Source organism: Petaurus breviceps, unplaced genomic scaffold, assembly GCF_028583685.1.
Source record: "Petaurus breviceps papuanus isolate PSGF00001 unplaced genomic scaffold, PetGlider_PUasm1.0 140, whole genome shotgun sequence".
NCBI lineage: Eukaryota > Metazoa > Chordata > Mammalia > Diprotodontia > Petauridae > Petaurus > Petaurus breviceps.
Window position 1 is genome coordinate 25,778,956 of NW_027185698.1, and position 27,185 is coordinate 25,806,140.

Genomic DNA, 27,185 nt, shown 5'->3' on the forward strand with positions numbered 1-27,185 from the left:
AGCATTGAACCTATTCCTTCTTCACTAAAATAAAAAAAAAAACAAAACCTACTCCCTAATGTGATTTAGGTACCTTCCCACTTGAGTCTGGTCTTATCCACTGTTTCCTTACCTAACACGGTTATTTACCATAAATTAAATCATCAGAATTGTTTATGTTGACAATAGAAACACCCACATTTGCATATTTGCATAATGTGCTCATTGATTTCTAGATATAAATGACCCTGTAGAGTTTAATGAATCCTATGAGTACATTATAAACTTGAGTAATTAAATTTGCATGTGGATTTCTGGTGTACTGAAGTTTGAGCTGAGCTGTAGTTAATACCATCCAGGCCCTGATAGCTTATCAGTTATCAAGTTAAGGGAAAAAACCAACTCATAATAATCAATTATTCCCATTATAATTAACTTTGTCTTATTTGAAGACATAAATCTCTTGTTATGGTACTTCCTTGCTAATGAGATAGAAAATCATTAGTAAAATTATTGCAAAGTGTTAACTAATAATAATAATGATAATACATTAATGGAGTTATACCTTCTTGCTACATAAAATTCTAATCTTCCAGATTATCTCATCTGCTGTTTGAAGTTGTTTGCCATCAAAACCCAGAGATAAACAGAAGTTGATAGTTTTAACAGAGAGTAGAAATCAGAACACCTTCATTTAAGCAAAGGTAACTTGAAAAACACCACGACAAATCCTACTCCAGGGTCTTATGGTGGCCAGAGTGGGGCCCTGGGTTCTTACAGGCTACCAGGCTATACTATAATATTCCTCTGTTCAAGAAGCGTCAATGATTTCCCATCAACAAATTTCCCTGTTTCATATTTAAAGGGATGAACAGTTTGGCTCCAGTCTACAATCCCATGCTTATAATAGTCCCTAGTATACTAGACTGCTTTCCTATCAAATAACATTCAATCTCCCCCCATATTCCTTTCCCAAGTTGTCTCCCATGCCTGAAATACTCTCTCTCCTCACCTTTACCTCTTGAAAACCATAGTTCCTTTAAAAAGCTCAGTTCAAACATGACCTTCTTCAAGAGGCCTTTCCTGATTGTCCCCAAATGTTAGTGCCCACTCTCATCAATGTCTATTTTTTATACATCTTTAGATATATTTACTTGTCTTTGAATACATTGCTTCCTCCCAACAGAATGTAGGTCCCTTTAAGTAAGAGACTGTCCAACTTATGTATTACCGTGTTTCCCCAATAATAAGACCTATCCCGAAAATAAGCCCTCCCCTTACTGTAAGATTCCTCTAAAATAAACCCTCCCCCGAAAATAAGCCCTATTGAGATTGCTACTGTAGTGAAGGTGATCCCCTGCGCTACACGCTACATTACGGTAACTTCTGTATGCACCATCCACCCCCTCCCCCCGTGAAACGCACACCGCGCTCCGAGCTGCATCCAATCAGAGCTGTAACAGTGAGCGCGTCATCCTGTTCTTCCCCAGTGATTTGCTTATTGAATAAAGGTACATTTTTTTGTTCACATTTACCTGTTTATTAAAATTGCTGTCAATGTTCATTAAAATAAGCCCTCCCCTGAAAATAAGCCCTCTGGTGTTTTTCTGTCCAAAAAAATAATAAGACAGTGTCTTATTATCGGGGAAACATGGTAATATTCCCATTGTCTAGTTCAGTGGCTGTCCTATAGGAGCCATTTGATAAGTATTTACTAGTAATTTTTTCCCAATATCCAACCTAGATAAGTATGAAAAGGTTGATCAACAGTAGACTAGCCCTTTGGTATTGAATCCTTTGGCCTTGGCAGCCACAACCTATGAAACAAAACAATAAAAAATGTAAAACATCCTTCAGCCCTATATGGCCAGCTTCATCTTCTACAGTGATGGTGGCAGGGTGGAAGAAGAGAGAACAAAGAGTGCTAAGAATCCCACACTTTTAAGACATTAACTTCACTGTTGGCACTCTAAATGTGAGGTCCTTGTCCAGGAATAAATGAGTGCATATGCTGCCGGGGAAACTGAATCATATCAAACTTGACATTCTCACTATAAATACATCCAGGAAACAAAAGAAAGTTTCAACTAAATGGAAAGATGATGCCTTTGGAGAGGCAAATAAAAGAGCTGAGGGAGTTACTTTTGTTAGGCATCCAAAAACAACAAGAAATGACATTTCATGGGACACTCATCCATTTTATATTGAAATGTTTGTGATAAGAATTTTCAGGAAAAAAAAATACTATGACAATGATAGAAGATTATTTTCCAATCCAGAGAGTGAAGAAGTACAGAAATTCTATGGAAAACCCAATACCTTTCAAATCAAATCAGATACTTGATGACTTTGTTGTAAAGGTAGGAATAGAGAACAGTGAAGAAATTATTGCAACATATGGTTCTAAGTAAAAAATGAGAAATCAAAAACTAAAAGACAATACAAAAGCTTCATACTGCATATTGTTAATACATTCTTTGATAAAAGTATCAGGAGGCATTAGATATTGTAAGCACCAGATAATATCAATAAACATAAAATTGACAATATTTGAGTGAACAAGAAAGGACTGCTCTCTAGTATGGATGTGATTTCTAAATCAGCTCTCTGTATATAATTGTACCACTAATCCATATCAAATTAGGAGAAAAAAACAAATGTAAGATGTGGTACACAACTGAAACAGCTCTAACTTGATCTCTTTATCCAAACTGTGAAAACTGAGGAAAGAAAAAATAAACAGACAAAAGAACAGACATTGATACATATTATCACAATTTTCTAAGTCAAGGCTTATTTACCTGCGGTCCACAGACCCCCTAGGGTCCTATGGATAGATTTCAGGAGTCCATGAACTTGGAAGAGAAAAGATTACATCTTTATTTTCACTAATCTTTGGTTTCCTTTGTAATCCCATGTATTTTATTTTGCACACTTAAAAACTTCATTGTAACTTTTGGTGTTCATCGGGATGCTAAAGGGGTCTATCACACACACACACACACACACACACACACACACACACTCAAGAACCTTGTACTAAGGGAATTTAAAAGACATGGCATTGCCTCTTTTGGAGGAACCTTAGAAAATATCCTTAGAATCTGCATCAGCCAAAAAAACACTCGATAGCCTTGCCAAGTGAAAAGGGAAAGCAGCCAAGAGCAATTCCAAATATTACTTTAGCATATAAACTCATTTATAAAAGGTTGCAGGGAATGATGGTAGAAGATCATGAGCAGAACTGCCTCATAAAGTAACAAAATAAAGTAATGGAAGGAAAAACACAGAAAGTTTGGTGAAAGACCTAACAAAGTTAAATTACCCAAATAGCATTTAAAAATGAAAGTTGGAAGTAAACACAAACATATGAAAAATGGAAAAAATATACTAATAATTCTATAACAAGTTCTTTTCTCTATCAGTGACAATGGAGTTATCATATTTGGATTTAAAGATCACAGTTCCTGATTTCCTGCATGAAGTCGAAATGGTGCTAAAGAACAGTGAAGAGAAACTAGACCATGTACACACAGAAAAAGTGATTTTAGGATCAATTTTCAATATATCTGAAAGAAGGGAGGATGACAAATGTTTAGAAAAATTCTTCGACCTTATTACTGCCCAAAAGAAAGATTAAAAAAAAACCACAGTTACTGACCTATATGCCTACTTTCCCATCTCTTATAAGAGCTTATGAGAAAAAAATTGCTCACACACTGAGGGCAATCTTGCTTGAAGTTTGAAATGGAAACAAGGAGAGTTTTTTTGCCAACAATAGTCTAAAATCCACTGAATTGATTGAAAAGAGACTAGGGATATACACACACATTATATATATATATATATATGTACACACATACATATGCATGTGTGTAATGCACACACATATGTGTTATGTATATATTTGTTGTGTATACATATATATTTGTATGTATCTATGTGTGTATACCTTTGTTGCTTAACAGTTTTTTTAATTGCTTGGATGGTGGCATAGATGGTACATTCATCAAATTCAGAGATAAAATAAAATTACCAAGAATAGTTACCATATTGGATGACAGGGTCAGGATTCAGAAAGATCTTGACAAGCCAGAATGTTGAACAGATTACAATAAGATGAAATGTCATACAGATAAGTGTAAAATCCTTTAGTTGACTTAAAAATCAACTTCAGAAATATAAGATATAGAAGGTTTGATAGGTAGTAGTTTGTTGGAAGAGATCTGAAAAAGTACAGTGAAATTTGATGTGAGTGAGTCGTGTGATGTGGTATCTAAAATCTAACATGATTTTAGGCTGAATTGGGAGAGTCTTGGTATCCAGACCTAAAGGCAGGTGGGTGGTACCGTAGATAGAGTGCATGTCCTGGAGTCAAGAAGACCCGAATTCAAATTTGATCTCACAATCTTACTATGTGACCCTGGGCAAGTCACTTGACCTCTGTCTGTCTTCATTTCATGATACAGAAAATGGAGAAAATAATGAGCTTTATTTCCCAGGGCTGTTGTGAGGATCAAATGAAATGATATTTGTAAAGTGCTTAGTAGAGTGCCTGGAACATAGTGTTTCCTTCTTCCTTAGCCTTTTTGTTTGTTTGTTTGGTAGCCCAGTAAAGCCATTATTCTCAGAATAATGTTTTTAAGAACAAAATTAATGGGATTGCAAGGTAAACCAATTACATTTATATATGCATGTATTTATGCCTGTATGTATATATTAAAATCAGGTTCATGAACCCAAGGTTAAAAACTCCTGAACCAACAGAATTGATACCACATTCTCCTTTGTCTTGGTGCTATGTTAAGCCCTGAGAACCAACTTTTCAAAGAAGATTGTTAAGCTGGAGATACTACAGAAAAGGATAGATAACCTGACTGGTAAAAGGCAAGTGGCAGCTAAAAGAATCAAGGTACTTAGACAGGAGAAAAAATACTTAGGGGAGATACGGTCATAGTCTTTATGTACATGAGAGGTGTCAAGGGAAGAGGAATTAGACATTTTCCACTTGGTCCTAGCTGACAAGACTAGAAGATGCAAAGGGTAAAAGCTGTGGCAAGAGAGATATAAACTCTATGGAAGGTAAAACTTTCTAATCATGGGAGCATTCTGAACGTGTAATAGGCTGGCTTGGAGGAACATAGTAGGTTTTCCCCTCATTAGAAATTCACACAAGGGGTAAAGAATTGGAACTTGGAAATTATAGAGAGGGGATTTGTTTATTTTAATATATGAGTTTACAACTTTAAAAATATCATCATTATTTTTGGTGTTCATCAGGGTGCTGTCCTCTGAGGTCCCTTCCTAATCTAAGATTCCCTGATTTTATGAAGAGAAAGTTCCCCTTAGGGATTAGTGGGATGTGAAGAGATCTTACTCAAATACTCAAATGGATTAATTATCTCGTCAGTTTGTGTGTTCCCTCTAGTGACATAACTTGTAACCCATCCATGCCAACCCATCCTTTGTGACTTTTCTCCATGTCCTTCTATAAGTTAGACATAGGGAGTCAACCTAATATATCGGGGGTCTTCTTCAGTTTCTCCTGACATTGAGAATACCAGTAGAGCCCTTGGTTAGCCTTTGTTCTGGCTATGTGACCAGCCTCCCCATCACTGCCTCTTTTTTTAAAAACTGCCTTATTTATTACATATTGCAACCTTCTCAGATCCACCATGGGCTTCTCTATTGCTTTCTATATGTGACTCATTTTTAATTCTTTGAAGACTGTGATATTTCATGACCCCGCAGCCAGACAACAATGCTGGTAGAATATTGACATTAAAAAGATGGGTCTCTGTTTCTGGGAAACATTTGAGGAGATGTTTCTATTTGTGCATGACATTGAGCTAGTTACAGTAAGTCTTGAATGAAATAAATCAGAGACTCCTGGGAAATTATCCGTGACCACTCAGAAAAAATTGTTCTGAATACATACACACATGTGTGCACATGCACATACACATGCAAGCACATTTAAGTAGAAAAAATCAAGTTAAGTCAATTTTGAGCCTCCTCCATATGCCAATAACTATGCCAAGTGCTGGGGATTCAATGAAAGGCAGCAAAAGCAGTGACTGTCCTCAAGTAACTTATAATCTAATGGGGGAGATAACATACAAACAGTTACGTGCAAACAAGGTATGTACAGAGGGGATTGGATATATTCAATAGAGGGAGACATGAGCATTTAGGGTGACCAGGAAGGGCTTCTTGCAAAAGCTGAGATTGTAATTGAGATTTGAAAGAAGTCAGGGAAACTAAGAAGCAATGATAAGGAGGGAGAGGACTCCAGGCCTGGGGAAAGCCCTTGAAATTTCAGTCCAGAGATGCAATATCTTGTGTGAAAAGCAGAGAGAAAGCCAGAATCACTGGAGAATCAAGTAGATGATGGGCAGTTAGGTGTGAGACTGCAAAGGTAGAAAGGGGTCAGGTTATGAATGGATTCAAAAGCCAAACAGCAGATTTCATATTTGATCCTCGTAATAAGGAGCCTGGGTGTTTATTGAAGAAAACAGTATGACATGGTTTAGGAAGATCACTTTGATAGCTTAGAAGAGAATGAAGTACACTGTGGGGGGGCACTTGAAGAGGACAGACTAACAAGAGGCAAGAGGGCTCTGCAACAGTCTAGGTACAAGGGGCTGAGACTTTACACCAGGGCAGGTCAGTGTCAGGGGAGAAAAGGTGAGAAGTTTCAAAGTTAAGATGGACAAATCTTGTCAACAGATTGGACATGGTGGTGAAGGGAAGTCTCAGAGAAAATGTGGAATCAGGGACGACATTTAGCGTGTGAGTAGGGGTGACTAGGAGGATGGTGGTGCCATTAATAATTAATAATAATAATAATGAAATTAGGAAGAGGGGAGGATTGGGAGAGTGGGAAGATAATTATTTCAGTTTTGGACCAGTTGAGTTTAAAATGTCTGTGGGACATGCAGTTGGATATGTTTAATAGGCATTTGGAGATGTGAGATTAGATGTCAGGAGTTCAAGGATGTCTACTGCCCAGATTAAAATATTCATTTAGTTAGATGAAAGACCTATAGAGTTTGTCCAGTTGTGTATGAACATATGTGTGAATAGGGAGGAAGGGACAGAGAGACAAACACAACAAATAAATGATGAAATGGATCCAGAATTTAGTAAGAGGAGGAAAGTGGGCCAGATGACCTTCAGTGAATTGCAAAGTTCCTTTGGTGTTATTTTAGCTTATATTATGTATTATATTATTTTAGCTTATATTATATACTATCTATTTTTTAGTTTATATTATGTATTATCTATTATTTTAGTTTATATTATGTATTATCTATTATTTTAGTTTATATTATACATTATATTTCAGTTTATATTATATAGTATTTTAGTTTATATTATGTATTATCTATTATTTCAGTTTATATTATATATTATATTTCAGTTTATATTATATAGTATTTTAGTTTATATTATGTATTATCTATTATTTCAGTTTATATTATGTATTGTACATTATTTGAGTTCATATTTCATTAGTTTTGTACCCAGAACGAGGGATATGACAGTGCTAGTGCTGAGTCCTGGTCAGACAATATCAATAATTTTGCATCGGGTCTAGTGCCGTATCTTAGGTGGGGCATTACAAGCATGAGCATGTCCAAACTGGGCTGCTGATGAAGGAACTTGAAACCTTATCACAGGAAGACACACTGAAGGAATTGGAAATGAAGAGACTTAGGAGAGTCTTTCTGCCTGTCTTCAACTAGCTGAGAGGTGACCATGTGCAAAGAAGAATTCAGCTTGTTCTACCTGACCATAGAAGGCTGAACAGGAGCTAATGGGTGGAAGCAACAAGATAATTAAGTGTAGTGCATGTGTGATCTTCCTGATAATTAGAGCTGTTCCACGACACAATGGGCTGTACTGAAAGATTTAACTAGAGGTCATGAAGCAGAGTATGGAGGACCAACAGCTGCTACAAGGTCAGGGATGTCATAGGAAGGAGTCATACTTGGTGATGAAGCTAGACTAGAAGACTCGATGTACCTTCCAAAGTTGCATCTCCATGATTCTATGATCCTCTAAGTTTGGACAGGGAAAATGGGGCCCAATTATTATGGAGGACTCTAGCAGAGAAGTTGAAGAATGTCATTGCACATTGTTGACAAGGACAGAACAGTTCTGTAGACACACAGCCTAGTCTGACTATCCCCTAATAGTGGCAAAGCCTAGAGAAGAGGAAGATACCTAAGAGATAGAGACATAGTGACTTTGGGGTCTGAGGGATCAAGGAGCTTGTGTTATTCAGGACTTAAAGAGGACAAGTGGAAATTAAACTGATTTGGCATGTTAATTTTTTCCAAAAAAATCTTCTACCAAATTTCTTCTCACAAAATTAGCTTTCAATCTTTCCTCTCCCCTCACCGGAAGCCCAGCCTAAACAGTGAGCTCAAAATCCTGAAAAAATCTCTGAATGGGAATATTTAGTAACTGCTAGGTTATTTTTATTTTTTGTATTTTTATTTTTTTATTGTATTGATATTTACCTACAAGGTTGAGAATTATTTAAACTAGTTCTTACACATTTCTGTCTCCTGAATAATTTACTCCCTGATTTTCTTTTCTATTTCAAAAATATAGAATTAAATAATGTATAGGGTATGGACTACAACCAATATTCCAAGCAACCTTCCATGTGCTATTCTTTTTCATTGTTATTGTTGTTACCTCCACAATGGTAGGAATGTATGAGACGTGACAAATTTTTAACAGTGGTGTCGTCTCTGACTTTTCTCCCTCAGTGTTTTAAATCTACAGTGTCCCGCACAGCAATTACCATGGCCAACATACACTGCAAGATTCTTTGAAAACTATATTCTGTTTTAGAGAGTGAAGGATGGATACAGGGTTGATTTAAATGCATAGATAAATAATGTATTTTAATTTAGCTTATCCATGGTATGAACATATGATGTAAGTATAAAAATAAAATGCATTCATAGAGTAACATAATGCGTGATGATCCAGAACACTGGTAGGTAATGGTGGACAATGAAAAATCACAAATGTTAGTCCAAGAATGCTGCTTTTGTCTTTATCTATTCTTTCAGCAAATATTTAATTGAGTACCTGTTTTGTGGAATACAGTGTGTTTGGTCCTATCGAGAATATCAAGATGAATAAGACTAATAAACCACTTTTATTATGCTAGGCTGTCTAATTTCTGCCCTTGAGGAACTTAGAGCCTAATATAATAAAGGTGTGTCTGTGAAGTCACAGCATGAGTCCCCCCCCCAAAAAAAAATCATGAGCTTGAATTATGTTGTATTATAAAGACTCAGAAGATTCTGGAAAACATTATAACTTTCTTTCATCCCATCCTTCCTTAGTCCATATAAATGTGGATAGATAGATTGATCGATAGATAGATCGATTGATCAATAGATGTGATAGAGAGATATAGGTAGGTATGTAAGTATATGCATGTATGTAAGTGTGCATATGTATATGTATATGCAGATATATGTATGTGTGTATACTTATGCATGCGTAAATATACATGCATATATATCACATTACTAACTCACTATTTCTTGTTGGAAATGGACAAAATTATCTTTCAGATCTATGCAAAAGAACCAACCGTAAGCAAAGTGTTCTTTTTCCTCACTCCATTGCCCAGGTGAATTGCTACCCAGTTCCTATATTTTCTGAGCTAGAGGTGGTGATTAAGAATTTGGGGTTAATATGAAGGAATCACAAAGTTCTTTCCCATCCAGCTCCTGCTGGGCTATAAATTGAAAGAGTGGCTAAACCAGAAAAGGATTTATTTAAAGTAAGCAATGATATCACAAAGAAATTGAAAGCAAGATGTGCTGTGGATAAACTACAATGTGATTCAGTCACCAACAGTTAATTCAGTTGAATGCAATTTTGCTTAGATCCTATGTAATACTAGTGTGTTATGTTATTTTCACTTTAATCCTATATTTTAAAAATATGTATGTACATTTATGCTAATAAATAGAGATCTTGGCTCACTAAATTATTGGGGTTGATTTGCAGTAATTAATTCCAAGCTGGAGGTGGTTTATGTGCAAAAATTCGTGTGATTTCACTTATATTTGGTGATATGCATGATTATTTATCACAATTATTTTAAATTGCACATTCATATTTATTAGATCTAGTTCTACAGATTTAATAGCACAAATGATTCTTTATATCATTAGTCATGACACCTTTCATTGATATAATAGGGTTGAATTTCTCAAAATGAATGTGAACTATGGAGGCAGCTCTCATTAAAATCTTCTTCCAATGTCTCATCACAGCATGGCTGTGACCCTGACTTCTCAAAATACTCTGCCAGGGGAATGGAAGTTCTCTCTGGTCCTAACAAATGGAAAAGGCTCCAAGAGCAAGCCTGGTGACAGTTGACATTTCTGTCATCTGAGGTCCAGCTGAGGCTTAGTTTGGATAGGGTCATCACCAAAGAGTTGACCACCAGATGATAAGTTATTTTGGTCACAACAACTTATGAAATTAATAATAATGGAGATGGTAATATAATGAGAGGCAGCCATGGGGCAGTGAGAGAGAGGCAACTTTGGAGTCAGGAACACTTGGGCTTAAGTGCTGCCTCTGATACCTCTTAGCTCTGTGACCCTGGGCAAGTTCCTTTGTCTCTCAATGTGCTAGACAACTCTCTAAGATTACATTGCAGACTGCAAACTGACCTACACTGATATAAGGAGCTTCTTCATATAAGAGTTCCTTAAAACAATGAAATCGCTGTTACAATAACTAGTATTTATATGTTACTTTAAATTTCTTAAAGAACTTTACTTATATTACTCACTTGACTCATTTGACTCACAACAACCCCTTGAGATCGATGCTCTTATTGTCCCCATTTATTCTCAGATGAGGAGACTGAGGCTGAGAAGTTAATCACTTGGTCGGGGTCATACAACTAATAAGTACCTGAGGCAAGATTAAAACTCAAATCTTCCTGACTATAGGTCCAGTGCTTTAAATCCTACTATCCCACCAAAGAGATAGTCTATTGAGCTTTCTTTTTAAAGCAATCAGGGTTAAGTAACTTGCTCAAGGTTACACGGCCAGTTATTTCTGGGTGTGGTGCTGAGTATCTGAGCCCGGATTTGATCCAGGTCATCCCGACACTGGAGCCAGTGCTCTTACTTGCTGAGCCACCTGGCCGCCCCTAAGCAATTGGGGTTAAGTAACTTGCTCAAGGTTACACGGCCAGGTGTTTCTGGGTGGGTGCTAAGTGTCTGAGCCTGGGATTCGATCTCCAGGTCTTCTCAACACTGGAGCCGGTGCTCTTACTCGCTGTGCTACCTGGCCGCCCCTGTATTGAGTTTTCTTAAGGTCTACTGGCACAGTGGATAGAGTGCCACCAGTCCTATAGTCAGGAAGACCTGAGTTCAAATCTGGATTTAGACACTTACAGGCTTATGACCAAGGGCAAGACATTTAATTCTGTTTGCCTGAGTTTCCTCATCTGTAAAATGAATTGGAGAAGGAAATGGCAAACCACTCCAGTATCTTTACCAAGAAAATCCCAAATGGAGTCACAAAGAGTCAGAAGCGACTGAAATAACTAAACGGCGGCAAGAGCCATGTCATTGGTGTTGGTAGAGAGATCATCCAATCAGATCAAGTCCTGGCTCCTTGGAATATTGAGATATGGAGGCGATAGGAACTCATGCTCTATATATGCGCATGTAGAAGAAAGAGTCTAAAACTCTCTTGACACTATCTATATTATATAGCATATGCTCATGGACCAATTGCTTATTCAGTAAACATTAGCCAATAGAACCTACTTAGACAATAAATCCACAAGCATTTATTAAGGACCTACTTCAGCACTTAGCCCAGAATCCAGTATATAACAGGCAATAAATACAAGGTGACAGACTTCCTGAAGAAATGTGCCAAGTTTGTGCCCTCACCTAGGAGGTGAGTACTGGAGGAAACAAAGTACAGGCCAGGAGAGGATTTGGATATGGGCCATAGTATGGCACATGTGGGCAGAGGCAAGAAGGTCAGACTGGATGGGCTACAGAAGGTATGGAGGGGAATAATATGTGATAAGGCTGGAAAAGAAGGTTGGGCCGAGTTTGTCAGTTAGGATCCTTTAGAGTAGGGGTTCTTAATCTTTTTTGTGTCATAGACCTCTGTGACAGTCTGGTAAAACCTATGGGCTCCTTCTCTTCATAGGATTACAAAGAAAACCCAAAGTTAGTGAAAATAAACATGTCGTGTTTTCCCACCCACATTTCCTGAACTCCAGTTCAGAATCCCTCTTTAAAGCCAGGTGTAAGAAACTGCTTTCTATAGCTACATCTTTCCTCTGTGTGCGTGTGCGTGTGCGTGTGTGTGTGTGTGCGTGTGCTTTAATTTAATTTAAAGTATGTCTATATATAAATTAGGTGTGGAACTGCACCAAATGGATTAACATTGGTGTTTGTTGAAATTAAAACTAAATGTTTTCAAACATTAAAATATTTCTTAAATAGAGGCTTTTTTCCCCTGGAGTATTATCACCAGAAGCTTATTTATTTATCTATTAAATAGCATTGTATGCCTCTAGAACTTTAGGACAGTCAACATGAGGGATTTAATAAATGCTTAAGAAAATATTCTCCTGGAACCTGGTTTTCGATTTGCACACAGGCAAGGTTCCTGCTAATGCCAGTGGAAAGTTTTTGTGTAAGTAGACTTCAGGTCACAGCTAAAATAAGTTCATGCCATGCTCTTCTAAGGAAAAAGCCAGGCAAATTTCAGCTCAGTGTAGGAAAGGAGTTCCTACCAATTAACGTCATCTTAGAAGGGAATGGGCTGCATTGGTAACACAGTGAGCTTGCCCTCACTGGAAATGTTTAAGCAGAGGCTGGAATACCACTTGTCAGGGATGTTGTGGAGGGGATGAACCTGTTACGTCAGGGGGATAGAAGGGGACAAATCAAAAGATTTCTACAGTCCCTTCCAAGCACTAAGATTCTGTTATTCTAAGTCTAATGTACCAGAAATACTGAGTCGCACACCAAGCTATTTAAAAGAACTGGGGAAAACTAGAGTAATGGAATGACCACTGGGATAAAAGACCCAGATTCTCCTTCCATCTCTATCCCTAGCTAGTTGTAAGACATTGGGTGAATCTCAATCCTTTAGTCTCACTATCTTCCCCCTCCTTCAGTTTCCTAATCTATAAAATGTGGGATGGGGTATGAGAAAGGAGAGACTGGAATGCAATCATAAAAAGTAAGAACTGGAAGGGACCTCAGCGATCATTTTGTCTGATCTCTTTATTGATGAGGAAACTGAGGCACAGAAAGGTCCTTTACACTTTGAACATTCTATGCACTTGTAATTATGTACTAGGTACTATGTAATTCTGTGCAATCTATGAACTAGGGAAAATCAGCCGAGGTACATTTAATGGGATGTGTTAGCTTCCCTTACAAATTTACATAATGTTCTTTGGAAACTAGACCTCAGTTATCAGAGTAATTTGTATTTATAGGTCTCCTTCCTTACCATCTCCTCATGGGTGTGCAACTGAGCTACATAAGCTACAAAAAGATTATGTCCACATATAAGAAACTTCTGTTTTTAAAAGTAATATGGGGCAGCTAGGTGGTACAGTGGATAGAGCCCTGATCCTAAAATCAGGAGGACCTGAGTTCAAATCTGTTCTCAGATACTTAGCTGTGTGATCCTGGTCAAGTCACTTAACCCTGATTGCCACAAAAAAAAAGAAAAGAAATATGTAGGCATGTGAAAGAGAGCAGGGTGGGACAGCTAGAATTCAAACATATGTAAAAGGGAAGTGTTGGTCTCGTTCATTTATTAGACATTTTACATAGAATGTACCTCTCCCAAAGTAATATTAATGAAGTTTTCTCAGATTCTTTTTTTAATAATGCTACTCCTGATTAAAACTGGTCCCCCTTCCCTCCCATGGTTATAACACAAATGGAATAATAATAATAACAATTCACATTTACATTGGTTTTCTTACAACAACTCAGTGGAGTAGATATTACAAATATTTTCATCCTCATTTTATAGGCTAAAAAACAAACAAGCCAACACAAACAATTTTTGGATAGGTTAATAACTTATTCAGCTAGTCAGTGTTGGGACTGGAACACAAACAGAAGTCTTCTGACTCTAACCCACTGTCATTTCCATTGTCATACTAAAACAACACACACACACACACACACACATACACGCAGCAGCAACAACAATACAGAAAGACCCCAAGAAAGATGGCTACCCTTATTTCTAAAGGAATAACATGAAAAGGCAGAGGCATCATGATGAAGGCAATAGACAGCTGTCCTTGAAGTCTGGAAGACCTGTATTCAAGTGTTCTCTCTAACATACATTAGCTGTGTCACCAGATTGCAGCCATTTAACCTCTTGATGCCTCAGGCAGCTCTCCGACTATGAATTACAGACGTGTTTCTGTTCTGCATCAATGCAAGTGGTTTCCATACTGGGACTTCCAGGCATCGGTGAAATTAAAGAATTGAGCCAAAAACCCACAAAGAAAAACGTGTCTCCATAATAGGGATGCCAAAAGAACATGACAGCTTTCGAAAAAAAAATCTGCCCAATGCATCATTCCAGATGAGAATGATTTCTTTTTCAGTTTCACAGTGTTTGGATTTTAATATTTATGTTGATAATATACATATTTAATTTTTTTTCCCCACAGCAATTGGAAGGACTCTCATCCCCCGCTATTTCAGCACTGTCTTTGAAGGAGGTGTGACAGACCTGTATTACATTCTTAAGCATTCAAAAGAGTCATACCACAACTCATCAATCACAGTGGACTGTGATCAATGCACCATGGTCACCCAGCATGGAAAACCCATGTTTACCAAGGTAAGAGAAAAGACTCTGTAACAGTACCTAGCCACCTACCCCCCTTTTTATTTTCTTTCTGGCTGTATTGAAGGATAATGATTACCATTTTCTTCTGGAATGTGGAACTAATTTCTCATTCTGCAGACATTTTCAACACGGTTAGATAATTTTTTGTTTGTTACATGACTGGAATTTTTGTGAACTGTCATTCTGCTGTGTAAGTTGTGTGCAAGAAAGAATGTGTATTTAGTCAGGACATGAGAACCTCAGATGGACATTTTAGCTGCATGGAGAACTATTTTTATTGATTTCTTTATTTACTCTTAATGAAGAGTTTTCCAGCAACTAAAGACAGGCTATGCAGTGTAGCAGAATCATAATAATTCATATCTGGATAATGCTCGAAGGCTTACAAGGCACTTTCTCCCATGGCAATCCCCTGAGGCAGGCAGTGCAGATTTTTAATAACAGAATGTTCAAGTTGGAAGAGACCTCAGCCACCATCTAGTCCCACTCCAACCCCCAAACAATACCCCCTGCAACGTACCTGATCAATACTTCTCCAACCTCTTCTTGAAGACCTTCGGTTGTTAGGGATGGCTGCTCAAATTGTTAGGGAGTTTTTCCTGACATCAAGCCTAAATTTTCCTTTTTAGAGCAACCACTACTAACTCCTGGTTCTTCTTTTGGGGATCCAACAGAAGAAACTTAATCCTTCTTCCCCATGATAACCTTTCAAATACTTGGAGGTCATGTCCCTCTTTTTTACAAATGAGGAAACTGAGGCTCTTAGTTGTTAAGAGACATAGTTGAGACCAGAGCTATATAGCATAGTAGTGACGGGATCCAATCTCAGGGCTCTGAATTCCAGACCTATCCTCCCCATGCCACTAGGCTGTGTACATGTGTGTATGTGGGTTATATGTAGACACATGTATTGTCATATATGTGGATTTATGGTGGATATGAGCTACACATATTGTGTAATACACACACAGAGTAATATATCCTCTCTTAAGTATGGTTAACATTCGACTACACACATATACATACATGTATATATTAGGTTTATATACCTATACATAAACACACAAAAAGTAAAATGTGATCTTCCAAATATGGTGCACATTCAGCTACATACACATATACTTGCATATATAAATATGGATAAATTGTGTGTGTATATACCTGCATTGTGTATATATTATATAATTTATGTATATACAAAACATATACATGTGTACTCATAATATGTGTGTAGAGTGTTTATATATGCACACATGTGCATCATATATGTATACCCATATGGTGTGTACATGAGTGTATCAGAGGTTAAATGACTTGCCCAGGGTCACACAGCTAGTAAGTGTCTGAGGCCAGATTTGAACTCAACTTTTCCTGACTCCAAGCCTAGCACTTTATATCCACTGAACTACCTAACTGCCTCCCTCTGGTAGACAGGCTAAACCAGGCTGAGGGTAACCTACAGGTCTCAAATCTGTCAGTGAGTGCTGGGATATCTATCCCAAGCATGTGAATGAGCAAATCAGAACAATTCATTCTATGAAGATGACCGAAGCAGTCACTATGGAATGCTAAGAATTTGGGCAATACCAACAATGCCAACGTCATCCACTGCATCCCGGGGCCATCACCAGCCATCTTGTCTCTTGTCCTGCCACTGGACTTCCTAAGAGTGAGGCTGATGAGTTTGTGTGGTTCTGTCTCATTCATGAGTCAAGACACCACCTTGTGATGTCATTGATCCTTTTCAAAAGTGAAGGACAAAGAATAACACATACATGTCATATGTGAAGGGGGGCATTATATCCTTCTTAAAATTTATTTTATTATTTGACTTTGGTGATGTTGATTAAGTTTATAGTTTGTTTTAAAAAAAAAACAAACTCCGTGATTGGTCAGCTCACCAACCTTGTGGCCATATATACCATACTCACATGTCTATGAGCACTGCAGAGATGAGAAGGCCAACACTGAATGAGGGGAGGAAGCAAACAAAGCCTGAGGCTACTGAAGGAAAGCATGATGCGCAGACAACATGATGTTACGAAGAAGCTCATTGGCAAACCCTGGGAGGAGGCAAGAGATCCTAAGTGACATAGTATCTGGTCTTGGGTCAGGAGGACCTGAGTTCAGATCCTGCTTCAGAAATGTACTAGCTCTGTGGTTCTGGGCAAGTCACTTAACCTCTGTTTGCTTCAGTTTCCTCAACTATAAAATGGGGATAATAATAGCATCTACTTCTCAGGTGAGATAATATTTGTAAAAAGCACTTAGCACAGTACCCAGCACACATTATAAATGTTAGCTATTACTAGTATTATCTTCCATTATGAATTCCTCCCTGCCTTCTATATTTTCTTTGACCTTAGCCATTTTTGGAGATTAAAATATTCCCAGGACCCTGATCTGTACTTCATTCATCAAATAAATCTTTCATTTGGATCTGTATATTAGTAGGTCAGGAAAGTGCAATCATACATGCTTTAGAAGCCTTTTCAACCAGAAATTCCAAAATAACTCAGCTTACAAACTAACCTTAGCTAAGCAGAATAAAACAAATTAACTGTAATTCTCTGCTTCCTCCCGTGAATTTAGGCTCGTCCAGGCTTGACTAATGCTTCATGAAATGCAGAAATGTAGGTTCGAAGCTATTCTAAGATTTTTGAACTTAGGCAAGAGATCTGAGTTCGAATACAAAGAGTGAGTGATTCTAAAACTGCCTGTTTGATCTTGGATGAGTCATTTGTCTTCTATAGATTTTACTTTCCTCATGTGTAAACTGAAAGGTGAGGGGTAGATAAAGTCCCTCCCTGCCCTGGATCTATGATCCTGAGATACTAGAAAAAATATCTTACATTTGTTGTGGCCATAAGATTCAGCAATAGGCTAGCACTTAATATAAGGCTATAACAGGTCACTCCACTTCTACCAGTTCCAAGATTATAAATTATTGGTCTACATCAGTGGACTCAGTTTCCACATGGGAGATCTCCTACATGGCCAAATTCATAGGAAATGACTAATGGTCACTGTAGACTTGTGTAGACATAAGATCACTTTTTTTTTTCTTTTAAGGTGTAAAAACAAATTACAAAGTGGGCACAAAAGCCAAAATAATATAATTAAAGACAACCTCACAACTTGGATGTATGATTTTTAACATATACAAATTAAATAAAAAATATTTTATTCTGCTGAGTTCTGCAAATGCTTGTTAAGCTCCCACAGCATACAGAGAACAGACATGCTGAGAGAGGTTCAAGGTTTGGCCAGCCTCCTAATGGCACTTACATGTTAGTAATGGCATAAGACACAATCAATGTCAGTCAAAAAGCATTTCATGAAGCACCTTAGGCTTCTGGGCTAGGCTACAGATGATAATAATAAACAAAATTGAGTGGCTATTAAGTGTATTAGGAAGGAACAACACAAAGTAATGAGAGGGACAGGAAGAGCATGGAAGGCTTCGTGAAAGACGGCATTTGGATTGTGCTTTTAAAGGAGAGTAGACCACAGATATGTTTAATTCGAAGTATCAGTAGATGAAATGAGAGAAGGATGCCATTCCTGGTAGAAGGGCACGCATGAACAAAGAAACACAGAGTCAGGCAAGCAGAGGGTGTGATGGGAGACCAAAGAGAAGGCCAGTGAGAAATGTATTCTTTAAGTTAGTGCATAGGAGCCCTAGGACAATGAGCAGTAGCATGGAAAACCAGAGGAGACGATAAGGGGCTAGGACAATGAATAGTCAGATGCTATTGGTTTTCTGGTAACCAAACATCAGCAATGTGTAACCTAAATGCAGAGAGGGCACAAGGAACGAGGGATCGTGGGTCACCATTTCCTCCTGTTTTGACAGTTGTGCAAAGAGATTTGTTTGTAAAAGATATGGGACCTTCCCTCTGGATGTGGCAGGAACTGAGTGCTTGGGAAAGGTTTTTGTTTCCGAATTTCTGTGATGATTATTGACTTATTAAGGCCCTGTTTCATTTCTCCAACCTAGCATCCCTATTATAGCATCCCTATAGCATCATATATATATATATAGGAACCTATAGGTTCCTTTGATTCACATTAGCTAGAGAAAATAAAATTTTAGCACTTTAGAAAAGCCAGCCTTCTCTGCTTGTACATGCCCATACTGTTTGATGCTTTCCTTATTTTGAGTCAGATGCTAATTCAATGTGCATACATAATTTATTATATTTTTAAAAGAAAAAATGACATAAAGGAAACTTGAGAGAGGTAGAATGTTGAAGTAAATAGTAGGCTAGCCTTAGAGTCCACAAAATGTGGGTACAAGTCCTGGTTCTTCCCCATACTGGCAGCACCACCATAACTTTTCAATTACAGATGAGTGGTTGGCCTGTATCAATAGATTCTCCTAGGGCTTCCTGCATTGATGAATTCACATGTCTGAACCCTCCCAAAAAGAAAAAATAAACAGTCTTTAAATCCTCAGCTTTAGGTATGCATTTCCAAATTAATCTACTGAGTCTCTCTATCTCACTAAGGCTGTGGAAATGCAGTGGTCACTCACAGGCTCCACTCCACTACTGGTGGGCAAAGAAAATTTACCTATTCTGTTTTCTGATCTAGGTTGATTAGAGAGTGTGGTAACCCCTCCTCTCCTAGGGGCTCTCCACATTGGTGCAGAGACCTCATCTAAGGCCTAGACTTAATGCAGCCCAGAACTTCCTTGCTCAGGTGATCCACCTGCCCCCACTCTCAGCCCAGTCTCAGAGGTTATAAGTGGATTCCACTTCTCCTGGCAACTATGATAGTGTTGCACTATTGATTTAAAACTTGGTTGTAAACCTAGTTACCTTTTCATCCCATCCAAGGAGTTAATTTACAAGTGTTTTAATATTTCTTCATATTATAATGTTTAATATAGAACTGAAAGACTAAAAAAAAAAAGAAAAATTAGGAAAAACTTCTTAAGTGGAATTAACCTGATTAGAATGGTCTATCCTGGCAGGTAGTGAGTGGATGACCCTCAAGGGGGGTTTTCAAGTAAAGGTTGGATGACTATTTTAGGGGAGATGTGGAAGAAAGGGTAGTCTTGTTAAAGTTTGTACTGAGTGAGAAGGTCTCTGAGATTCTGTGCTGAGATGTGACTGCCCAATGCTGTGCCCAGGAGTCCAGCACAGTTGCTTTGGGGACTCACACGCCTATTTGGCATGAGAATTCTCATGCCATATTCACTTCAGCATAAAGTATTAGGTTTACCTACTGTCCCATACAGTGGCAATGTATGATGCTAGTAGGTGTGATGAACCCTTCCATACTGTGATGACAAATACCACCTTCTTCTGAGGTCTTACTCTAGATGCTAATCATGCACATTTATTTTTATGAATTATGATGATTCATTTGCTTTTGGGTGGTTGCAAAACTGCCTACAGAATCTTTCAAATTTTTCATCTGAGCTGGGAGAATGGGGGAAAAATAACAGCCTCCTGTAATAAAATGTTATGGATGATTAGCATAAAACCATGGACTAATGACCTTTCAGTGTGGTTGGGAAGGGGGAAGGGAATTAGCCAAGTAGCGCTTGCTTCATTTCCAAAATGAGAATTGTGTGGGAGACTAGGAGATTTATGTAGGGAAATATTCCTATAGGCTATTAACATCGCTGACATTACTAAGCAAATTGTGCTCAGGCAACATCACTGTTGTTCTGATTTAAACTATCAATAAAGGGTAATTCCCTAAATAGCTTTTGACCTAGTAGTTCCAGGGAACTCTTATGAAAATTTGGTCAACTGGTGAATCGAGAATCCACAGCAGCCCTAATCTGCCATGATTCAGTTCATAACTCCCCAGTGCACAGTGCACATTTTGCAATTTCCTGATCACAGTCACATTATAGGTTATGGATAAATTTCAAATTGGATTTTTCAATATATGTAATAAAGCTTTTCCTTAAAAAAATACCCTCTTGAAAAAAAACTAGAAAGAAAGCTACAAGTAGATTTTAATAAGTACAGTATCCTGCTTCAAAGTGTTTAGAAGCAAGGAAATCCAGAATATAATTGAGTATACCAGTACTGATTTATGCCAGTATATCTGGGCTTTTCTGCTGGGTGACTTTGCTTTTTAGTCTCTAGGTATTAAAATCAGAATTAGAGAATGCTGCACATCTTCATCACATATTAAGCATAGATTTTTGCAGTTGAATGAATAAAAACATATTCCTTGTCATTTTATAGGCTATATTTTTGTTATTCTTTATTATAAATAATAGTATACTAATTTTCCACTGTTCGACACCGCAGGAAGCTCCTATTAAAGTGTATATAGCAATTCCCTCATTAGAAATACTACCTTATTTATGTCTCTAACAGTGATTTAATCTTCCTTTCTTAACATGTACAGTGCCTGCATCCATTCTGTGTATATCTTTATCACAAGGACAGCTAAGGTATTTTATGAGAGACCGTGGAGATCTTGAGATATATAATATTTAATGTAGAAATTTGGCAGGTATATTCCATAGCTCAAAATGAAATGAATGAGTTTTAAGTTACTTTTAAACTAAAAGAATTTTAAAATCTTCAGGAATCAGCTATTATATGAATCAAGCTTAAAGGAAGAATATTATAGAAATATACATGTATGTACACATACACACATAATATATATGTGTATGCATGTTTGTGCACAAATACATATGTAGCATACAGGTAAATATATACATCTCACCATTATATCACATACATGTGCATATGTATATGCATAGATATTTGTGTGGGGGGGCATGTATTTCATGTATGCCCTGTGTGCACGTATCTAACTATGTACACATCCATATATGTGCAGTCCATGTATGCTTGTGATATAAATGCATGCACACACATGTATTTTTTACACACATGCATTTGCACACAGCACCATCTAAAGTCAGTATCTGAGTGGCTAAGAGCCCCTTAGAAGTTTTTGTTTGCCCTGAACATTAAGCTCATTCACATCCTACGATTAGTCCCAGGGAGGAAGGGGTTAAAAAGCTACCGGTTAGTTTGAGAAATGTTCTTTTTTAGTTCTCTTGTTCCTGGCCTAGTCTCAAGCTAGCACGTGATATGCTGAATGCCTGCAGCCTCTTTCTTGTTGATCCTCCGGAGACCATCTGTGCTGGGGGCATTGATTAGAGTGTGTCTGCTGGGATTACATCTTTTCTGTTGCCATGCCAACTAATCAGCTGATTTTGGTTACCACAGAAACAAAATGTCAGAGCTCACAGTGCGGTAACATGAATTCAGCACAACAGAAAATGTTTTCTTAATTGGGGACCCTTTTGATTTTGGATTCTAAGTAAAAGGCAGCCTGAAAAATTGGGGGGGAGCACCTTTAGATGAAAGCTACATTAATTATATTGATTAAGAGCAATGCACAGAATTTTTCTGCAGGAGGGGGATGGATTTCCTCTTTTTAAGCAGCCCCATTTTCACCATCTCCCCTCCCAGTCGTCTCTATTCCATTTGGCAATTATTGCATATAAACTAAATCCCCCAAGTGCTCAGTTTCCTTTAGTATCATGAAAAGAGGTCTCCAGTTGTAGTGGTGCCTCTGAGGGGTTTTCACAGGCAAGATTACAGGAGAGAAGCAGGACAGTCACACATATCTTTGGCCTTATTATAAACAAATTGGAAGGTTCAGATTTTCTTCTGATCCAGACAGCTTTCTTATTTCCCTCCCCCTCCCCACCCACCCCCCTCCCCAGGAGAAATATATCTGACTCAAATTCAAATTTGAGAATTTCTGCCCCACTGATCGTCCATCGTGAAAAAGTGCCAGGCCTGCTTTTGACTGGAGTAAGTCCTAGAGAGACTTGTTGCAGCCCTTTGTTGTGTAGGTCTGTGTATTTCCACTACAAGAAGGACCCCCAACTTCTTTGCTATGTCAGAGCAAATCGAGAACATAATTTAACTTGACCCTACTGTTCTCCAATTGAGTAATTTAGCAGAAAGACTCCACACACACACACACACACACACACACACACACACACACACTACATGTAAAATTTTGTTGTAGTCAAAAGAAAAACTAGGACCTATATCAGGGTGGGTTAGGGCTTCATAAACAGTCTACCAAGGAGATTAAATAATATAGTATGACATTTAACTCCTCTAATATTTGTTTAAACTTCCGGTAATCCCCTCTTTTTAAAATAGAGGATTATACCATCCAAATGTCTGTGCTTTATTTTGTAAAGACATTTCACTAATTGCTGCCTGCTTTGGCTCCCACCCTTTTGTTATACCCCTCACCACAGGTTCCTTCTGTCACACTAACACCCTAGTGGGAATTGTGTGGCTTAATCCCCATGCAACTCTTTTGAAAACCTGGAGTAAAGCATTTCCATTGCTAATGAAGCTCTGGGGCTAAGCCAGTCAGGGCACTGGAGAAGCAATGTGCTTCACACCCTCCAGAACACCCCAGCCTATCCCCATCTCCTCAGGCTCAGTCTTCACTGGCTTGGATCCCAGAAATAGGGTTCTAAAGACCAACTAAACAAGAAATACAGGGTCATGTTGTTTGACTGTCTAAGATTGCCCAGGGATGCTGCTAATTGGAACCCCTTGAGAGGTTTTCACTTGGAATATAAATAATAATCTTACAGTGCTTTGGAGATGACTTTCAAAATAAATAAACTGAGAATTTATCTTCATGGGCCAAAATCTGAATATCTGTAGTATTTTTTCATTATGCTGGGTCAGGGTTCAAAAGCACTTATTCCATTCTTACTGTATGCATTTGGACTTTTACAGATCCTAGAGGAGGAACAAAGTTGGGTAAAACATGGACCCTGTTTCCAGAAGCTTATAGTCTGGTTATTTTGCTGGGATTGATTTAGTATCTTTGGTTATCCATTTGGGTATCCTCATCTATTGAGCCACCAAAGTCTTTGAACAGAAGAGATGAGACTTATATTGTCTTGCTACATGAAGGATGGTATTTCTAGGAATGATCAAGACTTGTCCTGATCAGTTAGTTTTCTTGGCCATCCAATGTCACAGGTTACCACTGGCCACAATTCTATTTATCTTTTTTTTTTTTTTTGCCCAATCTGAATGTGAAATGATAAATTACATGGAATTATTTCAATTCAACCAAAATTATTTCTCCAGCCACTTCTGGCAGTATAGTTAAATGGGGGGGGAGGAAGAGGAGCGTCATTGAAGCTGGCATTCAAATATGCATAAAAAAGTTATCTGTTTTAAAAAGTTGAGCACATTACCTAGGCATAAGAAAAGGGAAAAGAAAAAAGAATGACAATAAAAATGGTTTGAAACTCAGAGCCCTATGAAACCAAATCAGTAACCACTACTCTATCAAACAAAAGAATCTAGGAAATTCTAATATGTTTCATTAACAATATATTTTTCTCTTAAATGAAACTGCCCTCTGAGGTGGGCTGTTGGCAGAGACAAAATAGTCGATTAACTATGAAGTGTTATTTAAGGGGGCACCAAGGTGACCGTTGACTAGCCATATCTTTCTTCCACCCAACTGCTGGATTTCTGGAAAATTAGTCCTTTTGGTTAAACCTTGCCCTCTCTAGGAATCCTCTTTTAAAATGCAAATACATTGAGTCCAGGGGGTATAATGCTTTTGAGTCACTAGTACTTTAATTGTTAAGTAATCAGATTGTTCTCCTAGATACACAGAAGAGCTTTGGGTATGCTTGGGAGCCCTGGGCATTGAAGACCTACACACTTCTCCATTTTTCCTGAATCATTCTGGTATCTTCCCACAAGGAAGAACATTGTCTGTATTAAATGGACTGAGGCAACTCTGAAACTATATTGGAAAATCCCTTTGTTGTTTGTTCATTCCAGGTATGCACAGAAGGGCGTCTGATTTTGGAGTTTACTTTTGATGATCTCATGAGGATAAAAACGTGGCACTTTACCATTAGACAATACAGAGAATTAGTCCCACGAAGCATCCTAGCAATGCATGTAAGTAATTCATTTTTTTCACTTGACCTAATGTGAAGAGCTGAGATTATGCTTCCTAAAGAACTCCAATAGTTTTCACACCTTAAGCAATTAACTGTAAATATTTAGTTTTGCCTTGGCCTAGTTGACTACACAAGCCCAATTCCCCTGCCTTTGTTACCGTGGTTCTCAGATTCCGTTTGTCCTGAACTCTGGCATTTGAAACTTAGAAACGAGACTGCCCCTAGTCAACCTTTCTTTTCACTTCATCCTAAACCCTATTTCATCATTATCATGGCCTGCCCTAGTTGGGCTAATAAACCTCTTATCTATAAATGAAAAAGAAATGGAAAGAGTAAGCAAAATATTTTATAGATTTTATTAAAAAGCTCTCATGAAACTTGAGACCAGGTCATCCTGAGGCAAGCATTTTCACATGATGCTCTGGTGTTGGAACTGAATGTGCATTAATTCTCTTTGTTTCATTGTCTACAAATCAAATCAAATTAAATCAACAGATATTTATCAAGCATGTGCTCTGTGCAGGGAGCTGTGAATACCAGCCTAGAGATATCTTTCAAGATAAGGGTGAGAACCTGGCCAAGTAGGAGTCATTCACAGCCAATCTTGAGTCTTTGGCTTGAAACCTCCCCTCAATTAGGTTTGATAAAGTAGCTCAGAGACAGAATCATGACTTTTTCCTAGGATTCTTACCCTGGGGTCCATGAACTTGATTTTTATCTGCTTGTTTTTGTAAAATACTTTGGTAAACTGCCTTTTGAGAGAATCGGTTTCCTTTGTCATCCTGTGTGTTTTGTTTTAAACATTTAAAAACATTATTCTGAGAAGGGTTCACCCTAAGCTTCACCCAACTATCTAAAGCAGGAATAGGGAAACTGCGACCTTGAGACCTCTCCATCCCTGAAAAGGGTATATCACCAATGACAACCACCCCCATGGAGAACATTTAGATGGGGCTTCAAAATTTGGCAGCCCTTCTTTAAAGTGGAGTGACATTTGACAAGATAGGCTGCTTCCCCTCAACATTCTAGGAAATGAAAACAGTTGAGAATTGCCTGTTTCCAGAACAGGATCAGTGAGTAGGAGAATCAGATTTAAAAAAAAAAAAATGTTTCATGGCAGTTGCAAAGTTTTCAAATACAGAACTTAACTCCAAGCTGTTAACAAACACCATCACCATGAAATGAAACATAGCATAGTCCGAAAACATATGTCTCTGCCAAATCTGGAGGCACATTCTCTTAGAATTGTATCCAATCATCTGTCTGTTCCCTGGCAGGCCGTAATGACCCAGTACTTAAAGATGGTGAGAAAGGAACATTTCACTCAGAGCTAGATGTTATTTTCCCAAAGAATCCGAAACTGTGTGAGTGTCAGCTCAATATCTATTGATGCTACTGCTCGCAGAGAGAGTAGAGTCCAATTAGTCACTATATATTACCAGAAGCTGGCTTTAAATTTTAGAAATATTAATATAATAATGAAATGAAAAGTGAGCAAAATTGAGCTGTGTTACTTAAAATCTGAGTTCTCTGTTAGAGAACTATATGGGTTTTGGTTTGCTCATCATTACAAGCAACTGGTGATAGAGCCCTGTATGGTGTCGGGCAAATCACTGCCTCTATTTGCTTCAGCTGCCTCATCTATAAAATGGGAATAATAATGGCACTTAATGAGACTCAAATGAAATAGTATTTGTAAGCGTTTAGCACAGACCCTGGCAAGTAGTAAGTGTTATATAAATGCTTATTCCCTTCCCCTCCCACCTCATCTATAAAAATGCATCACAGCATTATAGAGCTAAAGGAACTTCAGAGGTCATCTAGTCCAACACCCTCATTTTACAGCGGGGGAAACTGAGGCCTATTCTAGGTAAAATGGCCTACTTCTGGTCCCCAGAGATGAGATTATAGCCCAGGATTTTTTGAGTCCAAACCCAGGGATCTTTCCTCTGTACTTCAGTTCTTTCTAGCTGGGGTGTTTTTTGACCCACATGCAGGCTGGAGAGGAAATAAAATATCTCTCTCTGCAGGCACAAGACCCTCAGGTGTTGGAGCAGTTGTCCAAAAACATCACCCGAATGGGGCTGACTAACTTCACCCTCAACTACCTCAGGGTAAGAACAATGGGACTTTCTGGTCATTGTCATGAGTAACATTTCAAAGATTATATGAATCTTAAGTCAGAAGAAACTAAAGGAGAACCAGTTCCAGGTAGGCATGCCACAGAAACATCAGATTTGGGCTAGGTGGTGGTGGTGTTTTTCTTATTCTAACAAAGAAAAGCAGAAAGCCCAGAGTTTGTAAGCGGTAAGCTTTC

At 38.0% G+C, this 27,185-nt stretch overlaps 1 protein-coding gene across 7 annotated transcripts in view; it reads left to right on the top strand.

Moving 5' to 3' along the window:
• The window catches only part of LDB2 (LIM domain binding 2), a 412,576-nt gene that overhangs the window by 291,639 nt on the left and 93,752 nt on the right, over positions 1-27,185 (top strand). For all 7 annotated transcript variants that reach the window (XM_069069342.1, XM_069069325.1, XM_069069334.1 and 4 more), the window contains exons 3-5: positions 14,720-14,892; positions 24,744-24,866; positions 26,899-26,982. In XM_069069342.1, coding sequence (XP_068925443.1) covers positions 14,720-14,892; positions 24,744-24,866; positions 26,899-26,982 — 380 coding nt within the window. The remainder of the gene's footprint in view (positions 1-14,719; positions 14,893-24,743; positions 24,867-26,898; positions 26,983-27,185) is intronic.